Source organism: Martes martes (genome assembly GCF_963455335.1).
Source record: "Martes martes genome assembly, chromosome: 5".
Classification (NCBI taxonomy): Eukaryota; Metazoa; Chordata; class Mammalia; order Carnivora; family Mustelidae; genus Martes; species Martes martes.
This window is the reverse complement of record NC_137892.1, coordinates 86628407-86654449: the sequence shown is the minus strand read 5'-3', so window position 1 is coordinate 86654449 and position 26043 is coordinate 86628407. Positions and strand designations below refer to the sequence as shown.

Genomic DNA, 26043 nt, shown 5'->3' with positions numbered 1-26043 from the left:
GACCACACTCTCACTCTAGGTGGTTCTCAGGCCTTGGCTCATCAGTAAAGGACAAATACTCCTCACTTGATGTATTGTTAGAGAAAAGTTGTGTGCTGATCTCTCCTGTGGAGATGATATAGATGCTGCCAAGGTAAGCCCCAGATGAAAGACTGCAGTGGGTTCTTTAGGACAAAGAATGACTTTTGTTTTGAACATCTGAGCCCTAACATAAGATTCTTTTTCTGATTCTCTTGCACTGGGTCTTTCTAGAGCAGGCTACAGGGTTGGAAGCCCTTCATGAGGGGAACCTGCTCTCTCACTGTAGTCCAGACATGGCTTGTACGAATTAACCAATGGGCTTCTGATTCACGGGTCACACAGTCTGTCCTTTCCTCCTGTTTGGTTTCTAGGCTTTGGTTTCAGAGGATGAATGTTGGTGTTGAAGATCCCAGGAGCAACTAGTTATCTTTGCCCCAAATTCTTTTTAAAATGGAGGTAGTGATTCAGTTGATCCTTGACTGTCTCTGCTGTGCTCTTTATCAGTTCCATGACCGTTCCATCCCCAGCTCCAATTTGATCTAAAAAAAGGGGAAGGTTATTACCATCTTTTCTGAGCCACAAATAGCACCTTAAAAGGGGGCAAATGGATGGGAATGAAAGTCTACAGTTTTTGGAAAAAAGGTCTTAATAGTTTGAAACCATTGAGAAGACAGGATACTTTTCACCTTAGCTAAGACAATTACAGTAGGTTTTCATGAATTGGGTAGGACTTTGTCCTTTCTCTAGTATTTTTCATAATCAGGTGAGACAGGTTCCCATATCAAAAAAACAAAGTAAACAGCCAAAAACAACAACCGAAACCCGAAAGACTTTAGCACAGATGAGGCATGGGGTGCCTGGGTGGCTCAGTTGTTAAGTGTCTACCTTCAGCTTAGGTCGTGATCCCAGGGTCCTGGGATTGAGCCCCTCCTCGAGCCCCACATCAAGCTTCCCGACTTGTTGGGAAGTCTGCCTCTCCCTCTCCCACTCCTCCTGCTTGTGTTCCCTCTCTCGCTGTGTCTCTCACTGTCAAATAAATTAAAATCTTAAAAAAAAAAAAAAAGAACAGATGAGGCAGCAGCAGCCACACCTTTTGTCCCTCCCCTCACAAAGCACTCACATGTGTATTGACTGGTCTTCCACAAAGAGGAAGGGTGCTTGGGTAGGTGTTTGTCCATTGTCACATATTACCCACCTTTGTGGTTTTTGAACATCTTGTGCTGTATGGGTGGAGAGAAAAAGGAACTGTGACACAGTTACTCAGTAGAACAAGCAGTTCCCCTCCTCCCAGGGCTAACCCACTGGCCCTCTTAATGCTTGTCCTCTTAGTTGTAGCCCTCCTGCCTCTGACCCCTCGTTCCACTAATTTAATGCCCCAGAGCTTCATTCCCTGGTCAGGGCATCACTAGACCACTCTGTTAGTGGTATATTTTCTTCTTTGTCTGCAAACATGCTGGAAGTCTTTATTATCTTTAAAACAAGGAGATGGGTGGGGTGGGAGGGGGCAATCCCAACAGAACTTCCCTTTGTATTTTTCCTATTTACATGCTATCCTGTGCTGCTGCCTCTTTCATAGCTAGATTGCTTAAAAGAATATTATGCATTTACTGTCTTTATTGCTTTACCCCCCAAAGCCCAGAAGTCTGGCTCTTGCCTCTAGTTCTCTCTTGAACCTACTGTCTTAGAGTCGCTGGAATAAGCGAGTTAATTAAACCAGATTGTTCTTAGCATTCCTCTCCTTTCTTAGGACTCCTTTTTGCCTTCATTGACTGGATGTTCTCCAGGCTTCCTTGGCTCATTCTGATAATCCCTTCCCAGCTCATCTTCTGTGTCCTGTGGGTCTTGCCAAGGTTTCTAGCCCCCCTAGCCTTCCAGACCAAATGATGTGTCTGTCTGTGTTACTGACATCTCCAGTCCTGCCCCCTGCCCCCATCACGTGTACCTGAGTCCCAGACTTCTCTGCGGCAGCCCCAGTCCCTTTCCTCTTCTTCATCAAACTGAGATCCGGAGATGGGAGATTTGCCTGAGTCATGTCAAATTGTTCATAGGGTCTGTATATTTCTAGGATTTGTTGTACATAGGCACATACCCCCTCCTCAACCTTGGAAAGATGGTTCACTTTGGCCAAGAAGATAGAAGTTAACTGTATTCTAGCAGTAGTTTGGATTTGCCTGCTGTCCTCTCTCCAGAACTTGATAAAGCAATGAAAAGTGCTCCAGAGGATTCTATCTGTTTTCTCCAAAGACGCAGGCAATGCTATGCAGAGAAATGATAATGAGGAAGGGCTTTATATGGGAAGTAAGCAATAGAGTGAAGCATTAGCGGATGGTTTACCAGGTAGGGGCTCTGAGCAGCTGGAGGTAGTTTGGAAGAGGCAGTTGTCAAATGGGAATTATTTCACCTTTGAGGAGTTGTGGGATGTTCACGTGGGTGTTGGAGTGGGTGTTGATGAACAGAGCCCCAACATTGTCCTCTGGGGATATGGGACCAGCCCTCTGCAGAGGCATTGCCAGACTCCTCTTTACAAATGTGTCTGCTGGCCAAGGTGAAAGGGTTTCTTGGGAAACAAAGCCAGTGTGGCAAAATCTAGATTCTTAAAACCATCCTTGTATCTCATGAAATTCGGAGTTGGGTTTCTATATGGAGGCTATCTAGGGACAGATATATTTTATTTTTCCCTATGTGATACTAATGATAGGGGTCATGCTATTAATAAATATGCCTATGCCTTGGAACCACAGGCCTTTTTCCTCACTTCTCACATGCATTCTTGAATGGTGAGGCATTTTGGCTCCTTGTTGCTTGTCAGTTGCCAGCAGTTGGATTGATTTTTACATGATCTGGTTGAGTGTCCTGGGTGGGGGATGGTACAAAGTTTCTTTGATTCAGAGGAGGACTCAGTGTTCCCCTGGACTCTGTCATTATCACAGTAGTGATCTTGCCCTGGAAGTGTGTGTCTTACTTGTGCTTTAAAAGACCAGCAGAACAGAAAAGTTTACCAGCCAGAAGCCCTGGGTACACCCTGCTTGCAGGTATGGAATCAAGCTCTTGTCTTTCCTCGTCCCATTGAAGTTTCATGACACCGAACCCTTCCCTTCCCACAAAGAGATGTCGGAGGCAGTCTCCCTTTTGCAGAGGCTTGCTGCTCTCAAACCTTTGACCTCCTTCACTTCTCAAACTTGCCTGAGTCAAGCTCTATAGGCAGTGAATGTACTGATGGGGAGGGTCAGAGGTTCTGCTCGGCAGAGTTTGGACTGGAAGAATCATTCTGACTATAAAGTAGCTTTCTGGGGCAGTTAATGGGCAAAAAGTTAATGGTGGTGTAGTTTAGATTTTAAAATTGTGGGAGTCTAGAGTCAGGTTCCTGGGTTTGTAGCTTGATTCCGTCACTTACTGACAATTCTCTCATTTGTAAAAGGGATTTAAACAATAGTACCAGCATCAAAGAGATTTTGGGAGAATGAAGTGATATCTTTAAAGCTCTGAGGGGCTGGGCAGATAGTGAGCTTTCAATAAATTGTTGCTTTTCATGGTGTTGAAAATCCTTCAGACTTAGCCTTCACTCCCTGTTTGGAAATGTTGCAGTCATTCTGAGTATGCAGACAGCAGCTATCTTTTCTACTTCAGTGTGGATTTGTAGGAAGCTACGAGTTCCAGGAGACCTTGGTTATATGCGTTTTGTTTGTAATATAATGGAGAACGCAAGTGGATGGTAAGTGGTGCATAGTATGTGTTTAGTAAGTCCTTTTGGGATGAGTGAGTGAACCTGTGCGTGGATCAGTCACAGCAGTGTGGTTGGGGGCATGTTGGGTGTAGCAAGGATTTTTGTTAGTTTGTAGCTAGAGGATCCTTCATCATCTTGGAAAGTAGGTAGCATCTTTGGGGCAAATCCTTTTTTTAAATTTTAACTGCTTAATTAGCACCCAGAAACTACATGTGTTAAATTGTGCAGTTGGTAAACTCTGACATCTGTATATACCTCTGAAGCCATCTCCACAGCATTGGGGGATTTCTTAATGCCTATGTGTTTTTTTTCTCCGTAGCTGATAAGCCACTTTACCCTTTGGCCTGGCCTGGCATTTGGCCGGCAGGTGCTTCACTGAGGTGGGGGTGAGGGGGTGGGATGCTGGTGTTGTGCTTTCCTCCTTGTCACAGCATTCCTTTCTAGCCATCTTGTGCATTTTTATGTTCTTGCTATGAAATTTAAGATGATTATGGTGTGTGTGTGTGTGTGTGTGTGTGTGTGTGTGTGTGTGTGTGTCTTTGTCTGTCTGCAGCAGGTTGCATGTTGGGGAACAAGAACTAGATCAGTTTAGTTTGATATTATATTCTCATTGCCTCCCATAATCCCTGCTATCTAAGAGGCCCTCAGTGGGGAGGTGAAGAGATCCATTCATTCACCCCATTGCCAGCATGGATACATGGCACTGTTGGGCCTGAATTGGGAACACAGAGGACTGAGTTCCCAGAGACTGAAAGTTGTTCTTACCTTCATCAGAGGAAATCAAAGGGAAAAAGGCCTCTTGGGGTCTGAATTACTTCATTACTGATGTAACTCTAAGGAAACCCTGGAAATACAGGGAATCCACCATGACACAAGCCAGGCCCCAAAATGAGGCACGTGGGGACATTTGCTGTCATTCCGAGGCCCAACTGTTCTGTGCAAGGTTAAACATTTATGTTGGAGCTCTGTTAGTTTGCTTTTTACTATAAACTGTTTCAATACTACAGGCTGCCATAGAAGGGTGCTTTAACTGTATGCTGTTACAAGGACCCCCAGATATCTTTTTTTCTCTCTCCAGCTTGTGATATAACCCTCTCCCTGCCTCTTCCCTTCCCTGCCGCCCCTCTGCGTCACAAATCACAGTGAAATTTTTAGAGTCAGCTCTGATGACCTCAGAGAGAAGTCTCTCTTAGGCGCTCAAAGAAGCAGCACAAAAATAATAATTAAAAAAAAAAAGACACAACCAGTAGTGGTCTTTGGTGTACGTTTGGCAAGAGTCAACATTTTAGAGCAGTAAATACTCTCCGTGGTAGAGGAGAACCAGCAAAACCGCCTTTTAAAAGCCCCACTGCAGGAAGTAAGGGGTAGGTGGGAAACAAGAGAGGGTATATTTGTGTCAGTAGGCTGACTTTCTCCTAAATGTTAACAGGAGAGGTGGAGGCAAGATTCATTCACAGTGACTGTTTCTTTCAGGTGCTAGGTGGCAGCTGGTTGCTTTGTGATGAGATGCGGCTGTTACAGCTACCACTTCCAAGAGGTGTGGCAGCTTTTGTACTTCTAAGTTGTATTTTGTGCACGTCTCATCCCAGGTGCTTTGCTCCCTAGAAAGTCAGCCATTCTTCCATCTGCCCATCACTTTTGACTACCTGTTATGTACCAGGCACTGTATCCATACATACTTCTGTCCATTCATCCATAGGTACCACACACCTTGCCTCCCTACCTGCCTACCTAGCTGCCCACCCTCCCTCCCTTCTGCCATCCACCCACGTACCCATCTTCAAGCTATTCATTCTCCAGCCACTCAGCATTATTGATTGCCTGTTACATGGAAGCCACTGTTCTAGGTCATGGGAACCCAGAGTAGGAAATAACTTAAGAGAGAAGACAGGCTTAGGAACAAGGTTGTTCTACCATTTTCCCCTCTAATGTGAGGTTATTAATGACTGACACCCTCACCACCGTTTGTAATGCTATGAAGACAGAGGCCTGGTCTGATTTTTGCTTACTTTTGTCTCTCCAGTGACCAGTATATCAGGCATATAAGTGTAGTCTGTGCATAGTTTTTTTTCATGTATAACGAAATAGATGAATGATCTATATACTGTGGGACATGCTTTAACATGAGTATAGTCAGAGCTGTGAGAAGTCACATAGAAGATAGTTGCTAACACTATCTGGTCCAGGTAAGGAAGAATGAAGGATGTCTGTGAATGCCATTAAGTGTACACGCATGTGCTCAGTGGCGTTCTTTCAGTTTCTCCTCATACTGAGGTGTGCTGGTCATTGGGCTGTGTTGGAATACAGAACTGACCTGGTCTCTGCCCACACTGAGCACTTGTAGAGAGTGCTTAGTGGGAGAGATCCAGGTGTGTCAGCCCATGGTGGGGGCCAGCCTGGGGTGGGGGGGGGCAGTGTGTGGGAAGCTGGACTGGGAAGGGTTCCCTTGAGGGAGCTAGGTGCTGGCAGGGTCGGGCAGGGTGGAAGAAGGTCTCCGAGGGAGCTGATCTGGGAAGGAAGCTGGGGTGGCCTGAATGTGGAGAGCAGCTCTGGAAGAGGCTAGGACCAGGCCATCTCCAGTATCTGAATGGCAAGTATTCCTTTTTGTGTGTTTGCAGAGCCCCTTAGATTTTGGTAACAGTATGACTTTAAGACTCTGGCTTCCTAAGAGGACTTCCTGCCATAACAAATGTCCCCAAACTCGGTGGCTTCAAACAACGCCTCTGCAGGTGCTAGGGAAGGAGCTTTCTTGGCCTCTTCCCAGCTTTGATGGTTCCTGGCAGACTTTGGTGTTCCTTAGCCTGTAGCTGCATCTCTCCAGTGTCTGCATCTCTCCAGTGTCTGCCTCCTCTTTCCCTGTGTGTCTCTGTCCTCTCCTCCTCCTCTTAGAAGGACACCAGCCATTAGATTTAGGTCCCATTTTAATCCAGTATGACCCTATCTTAAGTAATTACATCTGCAAGGACCCTGTTTCAAAATAAGCTCAGATGCTGAGGTTCCACGTAGACAAGAATTTGGGGGACATTATTCAGCCCATCTCAGGAGGGAGTGCTGAAGTTGCTGGAACAGTGCTGGGAGGCTTCCTAAGGGTCTTCTCATTCCTCAAGGCTTCTGGGTTGACAGCAAGTCACAGACTTGGTTGTAGGGAGGACTGGCCAGCCGTGACTAGAATTCCTGTATCTGGCAAGGACTTGCAGGTATGGGATTCATCCTTTCAGTGCCTAAATGGAGCTGAGAGATTGTAGGAGGTGGCCCTACTCATGCCATCCTCGGTCACATCATCCTGTCCTTCCTGCAGCGAGGGGACAGATGTCAGGGTTTCTTCCTGACCATCCCTCAAGCACCTCGAGAGAGGAGGAAGTGGCCACCAGTGTAAAATGGCCAGAATAATTAATGACCTGAGTCAACAATGGTCTAGGGTTTTTCCATGGTCCTTCTCTCCTCTGGGAACAGTTTCCTGCTGCTTTCTTGCAGGCATGTTGCCAGGGACTTTCTGGGTCTCCAGGACCTCGCTTTCCTTTTCTTTCTTGTTTGTCTGCTTTCTCAGGTTCAGCGTCAGTCACTTCTTCCAATTCCCTCGTAGTTAAACAAATTACTCAACACTGTCTTCCTATAATAGTGGTTTTTAAACTTACTGTGATTTCCATAACTAATTTCCACATTTGATTCTCAGAATTTCTGATAGAGTGAATCTGGAGTGATATGATTCAGATGAACTTCAAAAGCCAACTTGAGAAACATTTCCTCCAAAAGTGGGATGTGTAGTGTGTGTGTGTGTGTGTGTGTGTGTGTGTTTTCCTACTAGTGATACTTGTTGTATTAGAACAATTGGCTTCTGCATTTACATGACGCTAATTGGCACAGTTTGTCATCAGATTATTTAACAGTCTAGGTATGCTGTCTAGAGGTACAAATGCAAATTCTTTGCCTATCATTTGCCTATAGGCAAAGTGATTTTAAAATAGAACTAACAGTACCTTGAGAACATAAGCATACTGTTGGGTGAGGAACACAGTGGGGAATGTGTGTTTTGTGGCTTCAAGGCTAAACCTAGGAAATGTGGTTCCGGTTGTTTCATTTTGTGTCTGTAATGGTGTAAATAATGGGATGCCTGTTGGGTCTTCATTTCTGTGACCCAGCTTTCAGCTTTCTCTTTGAGTAAAAAGGGGATTGCAGGGTTTGTCATTCTCCTGACTGAACTCTTAAAAAGTCACCTGCCTGTTTGTATTCATTTATTGGTTTGGGGCATACTACACGCTAGAACTGCGAATACTGTCCTTTTCCAAACAAAACAGACATTGGTACTGCCTGCTTTGTGTTTATAATCTCATCAAGCAGTACACATTAAACAGTTACCAGAATTAAAGGAAATTAGCTATCGTGTAAAGGAATGGGAAGGGAAATCCTAGGGAGCGGTGAGAGTTTACCAGGGGGAGTGGGTGGAGGATGAGAGAAGGCCACATCCCAGAGGAAGTGACCCTTCAAGTGAAATCTGAGCAGTGGAGAGGTTTGGGGGAGCGCTCCAGTCTGATGAGGGCTCGTGGGTACAGGACTTCTTCCTGGGCAGAGGGAACACATTGTTCCAGGCTTCAGGGTGAGCATAGTTCCTGCACATTAGAGGATCTGCGTGGGCCAGTGGGGCTGGAGCACTAAAGGCAGCCGGGTGTGCCGATGAGGCATGTTTTGTGGGCCTTGGGCAGTTTTTGAAATGAAAAGGAGGAGTTACACTTGGGGAGGGTATAGAAGGGGCAGTGACAAGAGCACATCTGCTTTTTGGAAGGGCTATCCTGGGCAGCTGAGTGACAAACAGTCTGGAGGGGGTCCAGGAGGAAGTGGGGGGGGCAGTTAGGAGTCCAGACCAGAGGTGGTGCTAGCCTGGGCTTGACGATGCTGCAGGGAAAGGAGGTCTTCCTCAAGGTAACAGTTGGAGGAAATGAGAAAGTTAATGGAGGTGGAAAAGGAATCTCAGGTATTTCTGTGTCCAGGATTAGGTACTGATCCTATGGGCCCTTATTCATAAAGCACAAACATGGACAATATAAAACCTTTCTTTGATGGTATCTCTGTTGACTTACGGTGTTTTTATTTGCTATTAAAAAAATTGGGGGTGCCTGGCTGGCTCTGTCAGTGGAGCGTGTGACTCTTGATCTCAGACTTGTGGGCTTGAGCCCTGTATTGTGTATAGATAGATATTACTTAAAAATAAAACTTAAGAAAAGTTCACACTATTTTTATGAATTTTATTGTTTGTCTTTATCATGCAGTGCCCATTTTACATGTAAACAGAAGATAAGCTGACTTGCATGTGGAATCACTAAAATCACGTAATTCATATTATATAGCTCAGATGCCTGTTCATTTTGTTCTTACTAGAAAGTTGGAAGCACTGCACAAGCTAACTCAACTGTGTGTATGTGTTTGCAGATCTTTTTTTTTTTTTTTGAGGTATAATTGACATAACAACATCAGTTTTAGATGTATGCCGTGATGATTTGGTATTTGTATGTATTGTGAAGTGATCACCACAGTAAGTCTAGTTAACATCTGTCACCGTACATAGTTAATTTTTTTTCCTTGTGATGACAACTTACGAGATCTATTAAGCAGCTTTCAAGTATGCAGTATAGTATTATTAAATGTAGTCACCATGCTGTACTTCACATCCTATGATTTATAATGTGAAATTTGTACCTTTTGACCACCTTCACCCATTTTGCCCACTCCTTGTACTATGACCTTGTGTTGTTGTTGTTTGTTGTTTTGGATTCCATGCATAAGTGAGACTTAGGTTGTTTTTCTCTGTCTGATTATTTCACTTAGCATAATGCCCTCAGGGTTGATCCATATTGTCACAAATGGCAGGATTTCATTATTTTTTTCTGGCCAAATAATATTCCTATACACCCCCTCCCCCCCCCCACAACACATTTCTGTTTTCTTTATTCATTCATCCATGGATAGGCACTTAGTTTATTTTCCTGTCTTGTCTATTGTAAACAAAGCTGTAGTGAACATAGGGATATACGTATCTTCTCAAATTAATGTTGTTGTTTTTTTTTTCTCCCTTCAGAGAGATAATCAGAAGTGAACTTGCTGGATCCTCTGGTAGTTCTATTTTTACCTTTTTGAAGCACTTGCATAGCGTTTTCCATAGTGGTTGTATCTGTTTACATTTCCACTGACAGTGTAGAGGGTTCTCTCTTGTACAGCATCCTTGCCAAACTTGTTTTAATTTGCATTTTCCTGGTGATGGGTGATGTTGAATACCTTTTCATGTACCCATTGGCCTTCTGTATGTCATTGGAAAAATGTTCATTTAGATCTCTCGGTCTTTTTTCTTTCTTTCTTTCTTTTTTTTTTTTTTTTTTTTGCTGTAGTCCCTTTATAGATAGGATTTGCAAATATTTTGTTCCATTCATTGGGTTGCCTTCTCATTTTTTTTAAATGGATTCCTTTGCTGTACAGAAACTTTTTACTTTGATGTAGCCCCCCTTGTTTATTTTTTACTTTTCTTTGCCTTTGCTTTTCATGTCAAATCCAGAAAATCATCACCAAGACTGATGTCAAGGAGACTCCCCTGGAGGAGTTTTATGGTTTCAGGTCTTCAAGTCTTTAATCCATTTGGAGGTGATTTTTGTGTGTAGTGTGAGATAGTGGTCCAGTTTCATCCTTTCATTCTTTCATTCATATGGCTGTTCAGTTTTCCCAGTACCATTTTTTGAAGACTGTTTTTTTCCTACATTGTATATTCTTGGTTCCTTTGTCAAAAATTGATCTACCATCTATGTGTGGATCTATTTCTGGGCTCTCTCTCTCTTCAATGTACATTGGTCTGTACATCTATTTTAATGCCCAAACCGTACTGTTTTCATTACTATAGCTTTGTATGGTAGTTCTTGATTAGAGCAGGATGCCACCAGCTTTTTTCCTTCTCAAGATTACTTTGGCTGTTGGGGGTCTTTTGTAGTTCCATACAGATTTTAAGATAGCTTTTTCTGTTTCTGTGAAAACGCCCTAATTCAGCTGTTTTTGTTTCATGTCTTCAAAATCAAACATTTTACGAATGTTCTCTACCTTACTGATGAGTAAGGAAGGACCTGAAGGGGCAAGGGTGTGTGGGTTGCTAAATCTTTCCCTGCGTTGTGTGGTTGACTTAACCAGGGAAATAACATGAGTAAGAAAGGCTATGGCAGGGTCCCTTGGTCATTCATATTTCTTAGAATGCCGCCTTTCTGCATTTGCTAAGTTTTGATTTGGAAGGAAAACATGAGCTCTCAGGCCTGTCAGCATTCCCACTTACTCAGTTACAGATGTGACGCACGTACCTTGTACTTGGTTTTAGTCTAGCTCAACTTTCATACATCATGGGTCCACCAGAGTTCTGGACTCATTGGGCATTGCAAACACCATATGTACCTGGGGCTGGAAGGGGCCCTGGTGGACACACATATTGGAGATCTCTGCTCTGCTTTTCCCACCAGACTTCACTTACAAAACACAAGTTCAGAGATACAATTTTAAAAGTCAGGGTGGTGGCAGGATAGCATTAAGCCAAGTGGCCCTTCTCAGTGTGGGTTCCAGTATGACTGCATAGGTTGCATGTCCACAGAGCTATAGTCCTCTCTCTCAGCTGCCTGGGAGCCTGTATCCTGGATTCACTTGAGTCTGCATCAGGTTTACTTTTTGCGTGCTCAGCCGGAGATTAACTGGTTAGATCCTTATTGGCAGCCCTGGCCCAGGCCTGCGGTCCAGGAGTGCTTCGATTCTCAGGCGCTGCACGCAGCTCTCACTTCTTTGGGAGGCATGGTTTCCGGATGGGTTTCTAGGCAGGCAGCACGAGGGCCATTCATCAGCTCCTCGTGCCATAAGCAGGGTCTGTACAAATCAGGCCCTAAACAGTGCTGCCTTCCTAGGTGCTCATGTGGGCTTTGGAATAAGACACATGATTAAGAACATTTTTGGAAAAAGGCTAAGTATTCAGCATTTGTGATTTTTAAATTGAATTATGGTGTTCCCTCCTCCCACCTCTACTGTCACTTAGATTTCTTCTTCTACAAGCATTAATTGCCTGCTTTGGGAACATTTGTAAACCTATTGTCAGGAACTAGAAGTTCTGGCTTGTTCCTTGCCATTCTACCTTTGTAATCAGGAGAGGTTCCATTATTGGTACGTGGTACTAGATGTTCCGAGGGCTTAGATAGTAGCGGTTCTCTTACTTGAGCATGCATAGGAATTGCCTGTGAGCCCAAATTCCTGGGCCCCAGCCTCAGAATTTTGGTGGAGGTGGCTGGGATATGCTCCCAAGGCAGGTCTATCACCGTTGATGTTCAGTGTATTTGGAGACACATTAATCTGACCTGTCAAATCCTGTGATGGTGTGGGGATTCTCTGAGAACTAGCTGAAGCATGATTTCTTATGTGACTGGGGCAAAGCTGGTAAGGAGGCAACATAGCAGGGAACCTGGGCTTTTCTTGGGAAGTGTGTGGAGGGCAGTTGTTGCCCACCTGGACCTCGCTGCCTGGTCCCAGGAACAGCACAGCCTCCCCTAGGTGCAGCAGGAGAGTGGCGCATTGAACAGGGGATAAAAGAAAGTGAAACTAATCTCTGAGGATGTTATTAGGTGTGGCTCTGTTCAGAAACACTATGTGCTTTTTTTTTACCCTTCAGGAAACGTTGATTTAATCCACGGGGAGACAGGCATCTTTTTAAATGGAACTTTTTCTGATGCTGAGGAGTGGCTGCCCTACCTCCTGTGGTATTAGTGGGGACGTCTGAACTGTGCCCGAGCATTAGATGAATTCCATTTAGATCATAGTAATGGTCAGAGGTCAGCAAGGAAGGGAGGTGTAAAGGTGGGTGGTAGGAGGCCAAGTGGCTGTCCTCTGATTTTTATACAGAAATAAATCACCCTACATATTAGTTACTACATTCTTGAGTAATACTGAGTACTATTAATATCTATTGTTTTTTTTTTTTTTTTTTTTTTTTGGAGTGCTTGCTGCAGGCTGGGTGCTAAGCACTTCTGAACATCATCTCTTTACTCACAGGACCAATCCCCCCCCCCCCCCCCCGCCCTATGCATCATCTCTTTACTCACAGGACCAATCCCTGCCCCCCCGCCCCGGCCATGATTTCATGCAGGTGGAAATAAATATAGAGACCTTATAGATGGCTGAGGGGAGATTTTGAGTTTACTCATTATTCTAGTGCTTACTCATTATTCTAGGCTTGATTGGCTGGAGGAAGGCCTCTCTTTACTCGCAGTGCCTTGTCTTGCTTTGGCTATGCTCACATTCATCTTAGCTGTTGTGCATTATTTCAGGGTTCTGCTTTTTGGGATTTTCTTGTTAACAGAAATTGTTGTTTACATTTGAATGTAATTTAAGACCAGATTCTTTGGGCTGGGTTTTTGGTTTTTGCTTCTCTTCTCTTTTCTTTTCCTTTCTTTCTTTTCTTTTCTTTGCTAGAAAAGTGTCAGGGATTAGTGGAAGCTGATGGGTCTTGGCTTCCCTTTTCCTGCTTTTCATGTGAAATTCTTGCTTGCCTGAATGTGTTCAGAGTGATTGTGATTGTGCAGATGCTGGAAGAGGCAAACCTGGGGGTGCAGTAAGGCCTAAGTTCTAGATCTTCCAGATGTTGGGTTTTTGCTTCACAATTCCAGCTTTAATCTCAATACCTTGGAACAGGAATATCTGCATCCCGGGTGATCTGTGGAGAACTGGGCTTGGAAATCCATTATCAGCCTGGATGGACTCTTTTGCGATATCCCATTTTTCACTCAAGAGCTTCACTCAAGAGGTAAATCCCTCAAGTCTTTTCTGAGGTAGCAGTATTCATTTTCCTTTTATTATATGCATGAAGAAAGGCACAGAAGAAGGACAAAATGCAGTCGCTTGATAACTCCCTGGTAGAAGTGGTGGCCCTCAGAACTGTCCCTGAGGGGGTAAAAAAAAAAAAAAAAGAAAGAACTGTCCCTGAGGACAATTAACTGAGTTCTGGATTCCCATGTGGGTGCCTGGGCCTTGTATGTATGGACCTGGACAGGCAGGGCAGTTCTGTTCCAGTTTCTCATCTCCGTTTTTCTGGCTCCCTGTCCCGTCTTCATTTTATTGGCAAGACACCCCTCATCCCCACGCCCCCAACCCCCGCTTTTTTTCTTAAAATCTTCTTCCAAGAAAGTCTGGCTTTTGCTCTAAGTTTACTACCATAAATTTTGAGATGGTACACGTCACCCTCTTAATCTAATTGAGCCAGCACATCATTGTGAAGACATCATTTTATTTGGGGGTATTAGTTGCTATGGTTATTTGCTGAGACTAACAGAGTCTGTGTTCTCTCAGTTGGATTTTTGGAAACTGCTATCTGAGAATGACAGAGGTGTGCCTCACTGTAGGAATAGTCAGTGTATATCCTGACGATTAACACATTATTTTAAAAGCACAGAAAAACTACTTTGGGTGGAATTTTTAGAGCTAGAAGGGACCTTAAAGACTGACCATCCTTCTGGTTTTCAAAGAGCTCTCCAAGGCTAAGGTGTTAATTTACTTTCCCTAGGTTCACAGGCGTTGTTCCTGGGTGAGCAAGGAGGCAGCCTGTTTCTGATTCTTACTCTAGCTCCCATTCTGGTTTTTTGTGCAACAGTTGAAGTCCTTTCAAGGAATCCAGTCTTCAAATATATACTGAGGTCTTGTGTGCTCTAGGTGCTGGGCTTGGAAGGAGGAAAACACTGTGGTCTTGACTCTCAGGGTCTCTGTTGGGAATTCCAGACCTTGACTTAGAGAGTGTGATGCCTGGACCAGCAACATTGGTATCACCTGGAAACTTGTTTGAAATGCACAGTCCCAGGCTTACCGAATCAGAATCAGCATTTTAACAAGATGACCTGGTCTTCAGATGCATATGAAAGTTTGAGAAGCGCTCCTCTAAGAGAGTAGGACATTGTAGAAGTAGAAGCTAAGTCTTGAGGCCCAAGCCGGGATCAACTGCCCCTCCCTCATACTGTTCCTCTCTTCTTTGTTGACCATAATAGCAGTGCAGTGGTGTCGAGCTAGAGGAAGCTCACATTCTCTGCCTGAGTTCTAGCTCTGCCCCATCTGGACCCCCTGGTCTTTAAGTTTTAGTGTGACCTGCTCTTCCTGCAGACCCTTTGCTCTGACTCCTGTGATCTCTCCTTAACCCTTCCCCCTTTTTTCTAAGTGTGCCTATTTGAGAAGTGAGAAAACAAATACCACCTTCTCAGGAAGCTAGGCACTTCAGGCCCATGCATCCTATAAAGCCCATTTATTTTGGATGTCTTGTTGGCGTTCTGATTCTTTTTTACTTGGGGCTGGCCTCCTTTCCCACTTAATGGACAAGAAGGATTTCATGATATCATTCTTAGCCTCAGTGCATTTAAGAGCCATCACTTAGGTTAATAAACTTTGCAAGAAGACAGTGCACACTACTTTCAGTTACTATTCAGATAAAAATGGTGTCGTTTCATCCAGGGTTTTTTCTTTTCCTTTCATCTACAAGGGGTAAAAAGAAATTCCAATTCTCTAGGTACTTTAGAGTTTTCTAAGGATCTGAGGAGAACCTTTAAGGACTCAAATGTATTTTCAGTATCTAGTTCATTATGAAGGAGGTTATAGCTTTACCCGGCTATCCACAGGAAGAGTGTTCCTATGAAACCTTTCCTAAGAAAGAATGGGATACAGTGAAGAAGCAATTACTATTAATTTATGTGGAAAAGTTTTAAGGATCTCTGGTGCCCCAAAATAACTTCTCTCAGGCTTTTTGGGTACTTTCGGACATGTCTTGCTAACGGCTGCACAAAATCAATTGAGATAAAACACAGATGCTCACAGACACAGTTCAAAGCTATGGCCACTCTAGCCGCTCCAGGCACGACTCACGGCACAGCAAACACTGAACACTATTTTCCCTTTCCCCGTGAACAGAAAAATCCTTTTGGCTTTCTTTTGTTTAGTGAAAATAGGTACTAAGGGACATACTTTGTTAAAGTGGAGTGGTGTAAGTCGAACTTCAGAAAAACAGGATACCTGTATTTGGTAAGTTTGGTGAATTAATGAGACAAAAATTCCTTAATTCTGGGGGCACCTGGGTGGCTCAGTGGGTTAAGGCCTCTGCCTTTGGCTCAGGTCATGATCCCAGGGTCCTGGGATCGAGCCCCGCATCGGGCTCTCTGCTCGGCGGGGAGCCTGCTTCTCCCTCTCTCTGCCTGCCTCTCTGCCTACTCGTGATCTCTGTCTGTGAAATAAATAAATAAAATCTTAAAAAAAAATTCCTTAATTCTGAAAGATAATGAAGATTCTCATTTTGTTGATTCTCTTGTCTCCAACCTGCGTTCAGCCAGCCTGTGCCTGTGTGGGAAGGAAAGAAAACCAGCATCTGGGGACAACCCTGTGTTCTGTTCACATTTTTTCTTCCATTTAATTCCGACAACAAACCTGTGAGGTACTTGTTACCCTCATAGTGACATAGACTCTTGGAAAGGTTGAGCCATTTTCCCAGTCCTAGAGCTGGTAATTGGCAGATCCAGGGTTTGAATCTATGTTTGCGAGTCCACACACTTCATACTCTTCTGAATTGACCTTGACACTGTGTGTGTGTGTGTGACGTTTACACTTGAACTGCATGGAAATACCCTTTCTTTTTTGCTCTTTCACTTGATTGGTCCCTCTTAAAATGGGGTTCTTTGTTTTAACCAAGCAAATCACTATTGTTTCTCTGGAGGGAGTTTTTCTTGTACTTACCCACTGTCTTAGAAGGTCTTGGAGCTTTATGCCAATGTGATTGTTCTGAATCCATTCCCTCAGTTCTCTGTGTCCTTGTTTTCTGCTTTGTGTTGGACCTGAGCGATGCGAATTTGGGGCTGGGCTCTTTTGGGCTTGAGGTTTCAGTATAGGTCTGATGCTGACTTAATCATTCAAAATAGTGGTCCTTGATGAGCAAATGCTTTTTGAGGACCTATTCTGTGACAATAAGCTAGTCTGGAATTTCTTCATAAAAGATCACATCCTAGGACTTAAATTCCCCGTGTTCTTAAGAAGAACAGATAGGGGTGCCTGGGTGGCTCAGTGGGTTAAATCCTCTGCCTTCGGCTCAGGTCATGAGCCCAGGGTCCTGGGATTGAGCCCCACATCGGGCTCTCTGCTCCACGGGGAGCCTGCTTCCTCCTTTCTCTCTCTCTCTGCCTGCCTCTCTGCCTACTTGTGATCTCTGTCTGTCAAGTAAATAAATAAAATCTTAAAAAAAAGAAGAAGAAGAAAAGAAAATGTAGCCCTTTGGAAATATAGTTGTCTTAGTATATATCTTTGTATATTATTACCTGTCTGTAGTAGGGGTGTTACTGAGCCCTCATAATCCAGATGTGAACTTGGAGTTTTCAGTAGGGAGCAGAGTTTCTTTGAATCCCTCATTTTCTGGCTATCTCCTGGCTGACCTGTGGTCTTTGTATCCAGTGTCAAGGTTGAGAGGTGTCCTGTACCATGGAATCATCCCACAAGGAGAAAGCCCCTTGACTGTGGGTGTATGTTTTTAGCAGTGAAGCAGGATGGGAAGTCAGAGTAGAAGTCCCAAAATGAAGTTCTGGGCCTTAGTAAAATTCATAATCAATGTTTAAGTTGATCTTGTCTTTCTTCTTTACAAAAATATAGTTATCATTTCTTTAGGGATGAAGTCTATATTCCTTAGCTTGGCATTCCAGTCCTTCCGTAATTCTAACCCCTTTTCCTAGTCTTACCTTCTTTCTATCAAGCAACTGCCTACTGTTTGATGCTGGGTTTTCTTCTTTTGCATTTCTTTGCATCCTGTTGCTACTTCTAGAATACCTTCCCATGCCTGTTTACCCTGCCCTGCACCTCCTCTAATTTCACGTTTTTTTATTAACTTATAATGTATTATTTGTTTCAAGGGTATAGGTCTGTGAATCATCAGTCTTAACTGATTTCACTTTTAAAGCTCTTTTCAAATGCTACTTCCTGTTCTTTTTTTTTTTTTTTTTTGAAGATTCCACCAATGACCCTAACTGGAATAATAGCCTGCTTGCACTTCTGTAGCTTTTTTTTCTTTCCTATTCTGATTGCTCTCCATGTTTTGCCTTAATTTGCAAGTTTGTATACAGTAGTCCTTCTCCCCCTCCCCCCATCCACAAGGGATATGTTCCAAGATCCCCAGTGGATGCCTTGAAACCACGGATAGCATTGAAACCTGTATATACTATTTGTTTTTTCCCCATGCATTTAGATTACACATACATACCAATGATAAAGTTTAATTTTTAAATTAGGCACAGTGAGATATTAATAACAATAATTACAAATACGGTAAAACAGTTAAAATAATACATTGTAATGAAAGTTACGAATGTGGACTGTGTCTCAAAATATCTTAGTGTCCTCACCCTTCTTGTGATGATGTGAGATGATAAAATGCCCACGTGATGAGATGACATGAAGTGAATGACGTAGGCATTGTGACATAGCATTAGGTTACTACTGACCTTCTGACATTAAAGCAGAAGGAGAGTCATCTGCTTATAAACTGAGGAGGATGGCAGGCAACTGAAATCACAGGTAAGGGAGCACTTACTGTACCCAGATGAGGTCCTTCTAACTTATATCCTCCTAAAGGATATGGAATGTGTATGTATAGTTCTTTGATTTCTTTGAGTACATTGATAGAGGAGTCTCAAATATTTGAGTAGGTTAGGCCATGGAGTATAGTAGTTGAGAGTTTTGGAGTCACAGAGACCAGCTTTCTTATATTACCATTCATTAGCTATGTGACCATGGCATATTATTTAATCTCCGAATCTGTTTCCCCATCTGCAAAATAGGAATAATAATTCCTATTCATAGGATGATTGTGAGGACAAAATGAGTTAAAGTACTTAGTGGGTACATATTACATAATAAGTACCCTATAAATGAATGCAAAATGTGTTTACACTTATTTTGATGTAGACAAAGATGAGTTTGGGTCTCCCATATTATTCTTGAAGGAAGTTCCCATGTAAATAGAATTAGAAACCTTATCTGGAAAAGGTGAAACCCCTTTCTTCTATTGAATTTCATTTTAAAAATCAACTCGGAAAATTTCGTTAGCCTTAGTGCTCTGGTTGGAAAAACAAATTCTCCAGAGTCTGTGTTGGCTATGGCCTCATTTAGGAAATAGAATTTTAGGGAAATGGCCTCAGGAAAAGCACATGGATGTATAATCAGGATGTACATGATGTGGTGGTTGATGTGCCCGGTGGGCATATCATCCTTGGGTGACACGAATGGTCTTCTGAGTCTGCTCCCACCAGATCTGAAAGAATGTAAGAGACGTGCTGGCGGTGACTTCATCCCTCCGACCCTTTCTCTCCATGTCTCAGGCTTGAATGGGTAAGATGAACAAGAACGCTCTAATGTATTAGGGCATTTCTTCCCCATGGATGCCAGGGCCCCTCCCTGCATTGCTGATTGAGTGCCCATTGGACATTTCCCTTCTCGGCTGGGTGTGTTCATCAGCAGGACATGGTCTGTGCCCAGCACTACATTTGAGGCTGGCTTTGTCATTTCTCTTTGGGTTATTAGCCACCTTTCCCTGATACAGTCCATCGCCACCTAGTGGCCATAGGTAAGACTGCATCACAGAAACTAGATGAACGCTATGGGGGTATTTTGTTCGACCGTCAGATTTGAACAGTCTCTTTCTGCTCCTGAAGTTCAGGGTTTCAGGCTGTAGAATGAACAAAGGAACAACACTTGCTTTTCTTACAGTTAAGCAGTGGCACTAGGTTTAAAATGCCACTTGCAGACTGGGAAATGCCTGTCCCCAAGCATGGTTTCTGATAGGGTATATTTTCAGCTTGCCCAGGTATGGGCAAAAAGAGAAGTGTCTCTGGAACTCTACCTTTGTCTGTTTTAGCTCCTGGCTTGGGGACAGCCTGGGGCTGAAAGGGCACACATGGTTGTGGCCAACACCAGACTTTTTAAAATTTTTTTAAGATTTTATTTATTTATTTGACAGAGATCACAAGTAGGCAGAGAGGCAGGCAGAGAGAAAGGAATGGAAGTAGGCTCCCTGCTGAGCAGAGAGCCCGAGGCACCGCCGGGCTTGATCCCAGGACCCTGGGATCATGACCTGAGTTGAAGGCAGAGGCTTTAACCCACTGAGCCACCCAGGTGCCCCACCAGACATGTTTATAGCCCATTTCTCCTGGTCTCTTGGTTATAGAGAAGGTTTTACTCCATATGCCTCCTGGTGGCTCTTGCTACAGCTCTGTGGGAATCTTCCTCAACAGACAACATTAGGGGAGGTGGTTTTATGTTAACAGAAAGCATATTCCTATATATACAAGCTTCAGCCAGACTTACCTAAATTTGAAATTCCTCCTAATATATATCTAATCAACTTTTTTTTTAAATGTATTATATAATCGGGAATTTCACCTTTGATGAGTGCAGGGAGCTAGTAAAGTGTCCAGCTTCCCCTCCCTCTTTGTGCTTTCTGTGACTCCTGCTCTCAGTCAGGTGATGTCCTAGCTTGTGAGGACATAGTGGTGAGCATGAAGAGACACAGTTCTCACTCTTCAGGAATTTACTAGTTGGGGAGGTACTAATAGAATTACCACCAGAACAATATAAAATTGCTATGAAGAAGGAGGTACAAGAAAAAAAAAAAGAGGTGCATAGGACTTAGAGTGAGGGGAGGGGAGGGGTTGGCCTGGTTACGGAAGTCAGAGTAGGCTTTTTAGTGGACTGAACGTCTAAGGACTGCAGGATGAGCAGGATGTTCAAGGAGCTGGCGGAACCCAGAAAGGGAGTTGGGGGCCTAGGCCCCGCAGGGCCTCTCAGACTTTGGGAGGAACTTTGATCTTGGTTTTTAGAACTCTGGGAGCCCTTTGCAGGATTCACTATTGGAGCTGACATGACTGAGGGGAGAACTGATTGAAAGAACAAAAGTGGGTTTGGGGGGACCAGAGCAGAGGCAGTTGCAGTTACCCAGGCAAATGGGGGCATTTGATTTAGGGGTAGCTGATGGTGATAGGGACGAGTGAATAGAACTGAGATGCTTAGGAGGCAAGACAGACACACTTGGGAAGGATACCGTGCTACTAGGGGTGATACGAGGGTGTGTGACTTTGACTTGTGTGGCAGGACAGATGGTGGCCCCCTTTGCCAAACTGGGGATGCAGGAAGAGGTCCTTGGTTGGCTGTTTTTTTGAGAGGATAGGAGAGGAGAGAGAGTTTGATTTAGACAGTGGTAAGTTTACCTGAGAATGGGAGTTGAGGCCAAGCTGCAGTCTTGGGGACTCATGTCCATGTTCCAGCCCTCACTGTGCGTCCTCTTCTTGTGCCATCTCAGATGTTCCACCTGTAAGCCAACATTTGTGGCTCTGCCCAGTCAAATCAGTACAACATGTCTTGAGGGCTTGTCTCAGGCACGTACTATGCGTTATGCCAGGGAACCAACCACTCATGCGTGGTTCTGGAATCATTCCAAATACAAGGTGATCAGGCACAGAGAGTAAGTGTAATTGACTTTCAGAGAAGGGAAGGATTAGCTAGGATTGAGGACTTCAGTGTTTGTGCTTTAAGCAGCCAACAGGCCATTCTGTCACAAATACTTAACCTTGGCAGTTGGACTTCATTAACTGTAATCAGTTTCTAAATCCAGGGAGATGTGACCAAGGAGTAAAAAAAGTTTATGGATAGTTATATACAGTTCTGGTAACTTTGGAGATCAAAGAAAGGTAAGAGATGCATGAAATAAATGTAATAGTGAGGTTACCTTGAGTCTTTCAGCATGGTATGTTTGTGTGTGCACATAGATGTTAAATTTCCCCCCAAAAGAAAATGGGAATGGCTTGGCTTGTGGTACTGAGGTAAAACTTGTGTAACCTAAGGTAGAGCCTAACTTAAAAAAAAAAAAAAAGCATCAACCTTCTTTTACTGAAAGAAGAATTGGTATTTAGGTTAAATTCTCTTAGCACTCTGTGCAGTGAGTATCCGGGGGCAGAGCATGGGCATCCGCAGGAAGAGAAGGGCACTTCCCTCTGTTCCCCAGTCAGCAGACACCTTTGAGAGTGGTCCCTCAATGCCTCGACTTCTAGCTGCTTCTGTGTCGCTTAGCTGCCTGGTCCCCTCACCCAGAGGCAGAGGTGACTTAATTCTGTAAGGCAAATACTTGGCCTCCCCAGAAGCTGCCAGTTACGACTCCTGTCTGCTCTGGCCAGCATTCTGCCTTTCTAGCAACAGATGTTTCTGCATAGTAAATATCATTGGCTTTTGGCACCTTGCTGTATCTTGTACTGAACATGAGACAGTGAGGTTATACAAGCAGGGTGTCGTGAAGCTTGGCATGCTGTCAGCACCTGTACCAGCCTCTCTGCTTTCTGTACTCCTCTCAGTGGCGTGTGCATGTTAGATTCCTGTTGGGTCACAGTGAAAGCTCCAGAAAGAAATCTCCCTATAGCTGCGTGGCAGAGTTGATCATCAACATAAGATTCTGCCGGTCATTTTGGGTTGAAGTAGACAAGAATCCATGTGTTTTAGACATTCTTTTTGGTGTCTTCTTCATTGTTCCAAGTAACAAAGAGGGTTTTATCTTAACAGGGTGAGGCAGCATGGTGTATCCACATGCTACAAGGATCTTGGCTGCTAGAGGCTGATAGAGTCCTAGATCCCCACGTTTGAGCTGTGTGCTCTTATGTCACTCCTCTACTTAGCTGAGTTCTCAGCACAGGTAGTCCTTCTTACCTTCCCTGGCTTCGTCATTGCAGGATTCACACATCAGGAAGAAGAGCCCAGCCTTGCCTAGACCTGAAGCTGACAGTGTACAGAGTGCTTGTGTAGTGTGTCTCCCTGGGTCTCCTGACAATCTGATGACCTAGGTGGGGCTGACAACTTATGTCAGGTGAGGCAACTAAGAAGTTAGGCCTAACCTAGGGGTAGTTACACTTCTAGGAAATGGTGGAGCTAAAATTTGAACCCAGGAGCTAGGTGAGGTTGGGGTGAGGGCAAGGGGCTAGGGAAGGGGCTGACCAGCCTACAACCAGAACCCTTGCAAGGCAAATATAAAAGGGGAGGTTCTTCAAAGCAAGCTTGAGGGATGCCTGGGTGACTCAGTCAATTAAGCATTTGCTTTTGGCTCAGGTCATGATCCCTGGGTCCTGGGATCAAGTCCCACCTCAGGCTCCTTGCTCAGTGGGGAGCATGCTTCTCCCTCTGCCTCCCTCCTCCCCTGCTTGTGCTTGCTCTCTGCTAAGTAAATAAATAAAATCTTTTTAAAAAATAGAATAAAACAAGCTTGAGCTGCTGTTCCAAAAACCGGGGAGTGGATACTGAACGAGCAAAATACCTGTTGTCCTCCTACACCTTTACCAAGATTTCTCTCTCAGGCATGAGCCATTCAAGCCCATGGTGATTTCCTTTCCAGATATCAGTAATTGGGATTTTTAGTCTATCTAGCTGTGCTCACTGACCTATAACCCAGCATGGACTCCAGACTAGTACTCATTACCTAATTCTTTTGTCAGGGGGAGAGGCCTCTTTATTAGCTTTGTGGGGCCCACATGACTTCTCAGGTTCGTTTTGTGGTGGGGTGTGCTGTGTGTCACTCAACAACAAAATAAGGTTACTTTCTGGTCATAAGCTAACAGTCTCTGCTCCAGGTGAAATGGGTCCTCCTATGAAAAGGCCCACAAAGGCCCTCTTGTGCAGGATTATCCACTCCTTGATTCTCATTGGTAGCTGCCCCTGGCAGCATAGCTTCTCTGTGCGTGTTGGGAGGTTTCCCAAGCCTGCCTTAAGTTTCACCTTTCTTCCACTGTGTGGAGATGGTTGTCCAGCTTGAATCTTTCTTGCCTATGGAGGAGGCATAGAGGATTGTTAGGTGGATAGAGAAGCAACTCTAGTCTTACTCTTGGCTCAAGCCTTTCTTTGTGATTTCTGATCAGAACATTCTGACTCCAGTGAGACCGAGCACAGCCGTGCCCACATTCTATACCTGATACTCTTTGGCCTTCTTGGGGGCTTTGTCTTCCACTCTGAAAGGTGATTCTTCCTTTATTTTATCCTGCCTGCCCGTGGCCTCCTGTCTTTCCTCCTCACAGTGTTCTGACTTTGAGATGAATCTGTTTCTTTCTTGACTTGCCAGGGAATGATTGGTATTCTTAGGGATATCCTCAGCTTGGGTCAGCCAGTTTTAGGAGATGGCTGACTCCTCTGCCAGGATCTTTGGACTTTTTGCCTAGGACCATTGCATTAAAGTGACTGAACTAGGGAGAGACTGGAGAGTATTGGCTGGTGGCTCCTGGATTCTCCTCCTCCACTTCAAGCGTCTTCCTCTTTTGGTGCAGAGCAGAGGGCCTTGCATAAGCCATGCTATCTTGGGATTCATGTCATCCAAGCCCACCAGAGGGTGGTTTTCGAGCAGGAGCCCCTGCTGTCTGTGTGGTAAGCCTGAGCCCCAGACCTGAGAACAGCAGGACTGCTTAGCCGGGCTCTTCCACTGGCCTCTAGCTCTGGGATTGGTGAGCTGCACACCGGTGATCAAATTTGTATACTGCCCTCCACACACATTATTCAGCATGCACTGAGCATGATGTGCTGCTGGGTACACAGAGAGGAAACAAACAAAACCAAAAGATGGAAAAAAACATGACCCCCCACTTTAAGGAACACATCTGGGAACTAGAAAGGAGAAGAGGTGAAGCCCATGGATACTTTTGTTCCATTAGATTATGTTGATCTGTGAAACCAGAATCCTCCCAACCTCCTCCCTATATCTCATTAAAGCCAGTGCATGTTGCCAGTTATGCCTCCTATTTCCCTCCTCTGGGAATTTGGACGTAATACCATTTCCCCTTCAATAAGGGAAACATCTATGAGGGTAATTTGGATGATTAGCCTAATCTGCAGGAAGGCTGCACATGGAATTAAGTTAAGCACATTTGTACCAAGCAGCTGTGTCTGTCAGGCCACTTAAAGGTACCTGGGTGGTTTTATACCCTTAACAGAAGCTGAGGGTTCAGGAGGGATCATTGGCTTTTAATACTGCCTTAAATGAAAGCTTATTTTTTAGATTTTTCTAAGAGCTTTCTTTATAGATAACTGTGGGGTGTGTTTTTACCCCAACTCAGAACAGTGCCAGGGCTTTGTTCTTGTGGCAGTGGGGAACGCGATGACCCAGGGAAATGGTTCAGACGGGAATTTGTCATGCTGGCTGGCCACTGTCCTCATGAGGGGGAGCTGAGAGGGTTGTGAGACTTCAGTCTCACGTGTGCTTGAGGCAGAATGAGGAGTCCAGGAGCTCCGGTGCCACGGGAATGGGGCACTTCCATGCTCTTTCTTCCCGCTCCCACTGCCAGACCACAGGGGAGGTCAGTGGCAGGCTGCTCTGACCCCCAATTCTTCCTGGATTCCCACTTGTGACCAATGTATGTGACAGGACTCAGTATGTGGCTTGAGGAATTAGAAATGGGACTGGAATGGTTAAAGCAAAGTAACAGAAATAGTAATTTTTCAAGCCAGTAAGAATTTCATGTTAGAAACAGCTGTTCAGTATTTTGAATTTACGTTGTGTTTGAAATAGCCTCAAGACCAAATCTAGCTGCTACATTAGTAGAAGGACTAAAACATTCAGCAAATGTGAAAATCAATTTACGTCAGTAATTCATATTTTTTACTCTTTTTCTTGCTAGATTTGTCTTTGGCGAAGAGGAAATTTGCTGATTCCTTAAATGAATTTAAATTTCAGTGCATAGGAGATGCAGAAACAGATGATGAAATGTGTATAGGTAAGTCATAACCATGTGTCTGATAAGATGAGTCACTGTTCTTAATAACTGTCAGTGTTCTTACTGAGCTTTTTTCCTGTGATGGGAAGTATCTAAGTGTCATAAATTAAGAAGTACACACCACCAGTGGAGGGGGCAGAGTGTAGGGAGGGTCAGGGGCCAGGAGGCTATTCTGGGCTTCTCCTCAGAGTTCTGAAACCACTTCTCTCACCCTGGGGCCTGTAGGAGGCAGCTTGAAGGTTTGCAGTGGGGTTCTTCTCTCCACCCTCCTGTAATGTTTTGCTTCTGGCTGTTTTTGTGACTTTTCTTTGCCCTGGTACTATAGAACTTAGAGCAAGACCAGAAGACAGGTAGATGAGGAAAGAATTACAAGTTGCAAATGATAGTTTGTGGGCTGAAATCAGAATACAACCATGTTTTCTTTGGCACTCATTTCTTAAAATTGAATTAACATATGAATTGACTTTGTGTAAAGTTCTGGTTTTCCATCTCTTTGAAAATTGGAGA

The 26043-nt window shown here is 44.2% G+C and overlaps 1 protein-coding gene across 5 annotated transcripts in view; it reads left to right on the top strand.

The window, feature by feature from the left end:
* Positions 1–26043, top strand: part of ARHGAP26 (Rho GTPase activating protein 26) — a 437763-nt gene that overhangs the window by 78057 nt on the left and 333663 nt on the right. For all 5 annotated transcript variants that reach the window (XM_080803878.1, XM_080803877.1, XM_080803876.1 and 2 more), the window contains exon 2: positions 25441–25536. In XM_080803878.1, coding sequence (XP_080660004.1) covers positions 25441–25536 — 96 coding nt within the window. The remainder of the gene's footprint in view (positions 1–25440; positions 25537–26043) is intronic.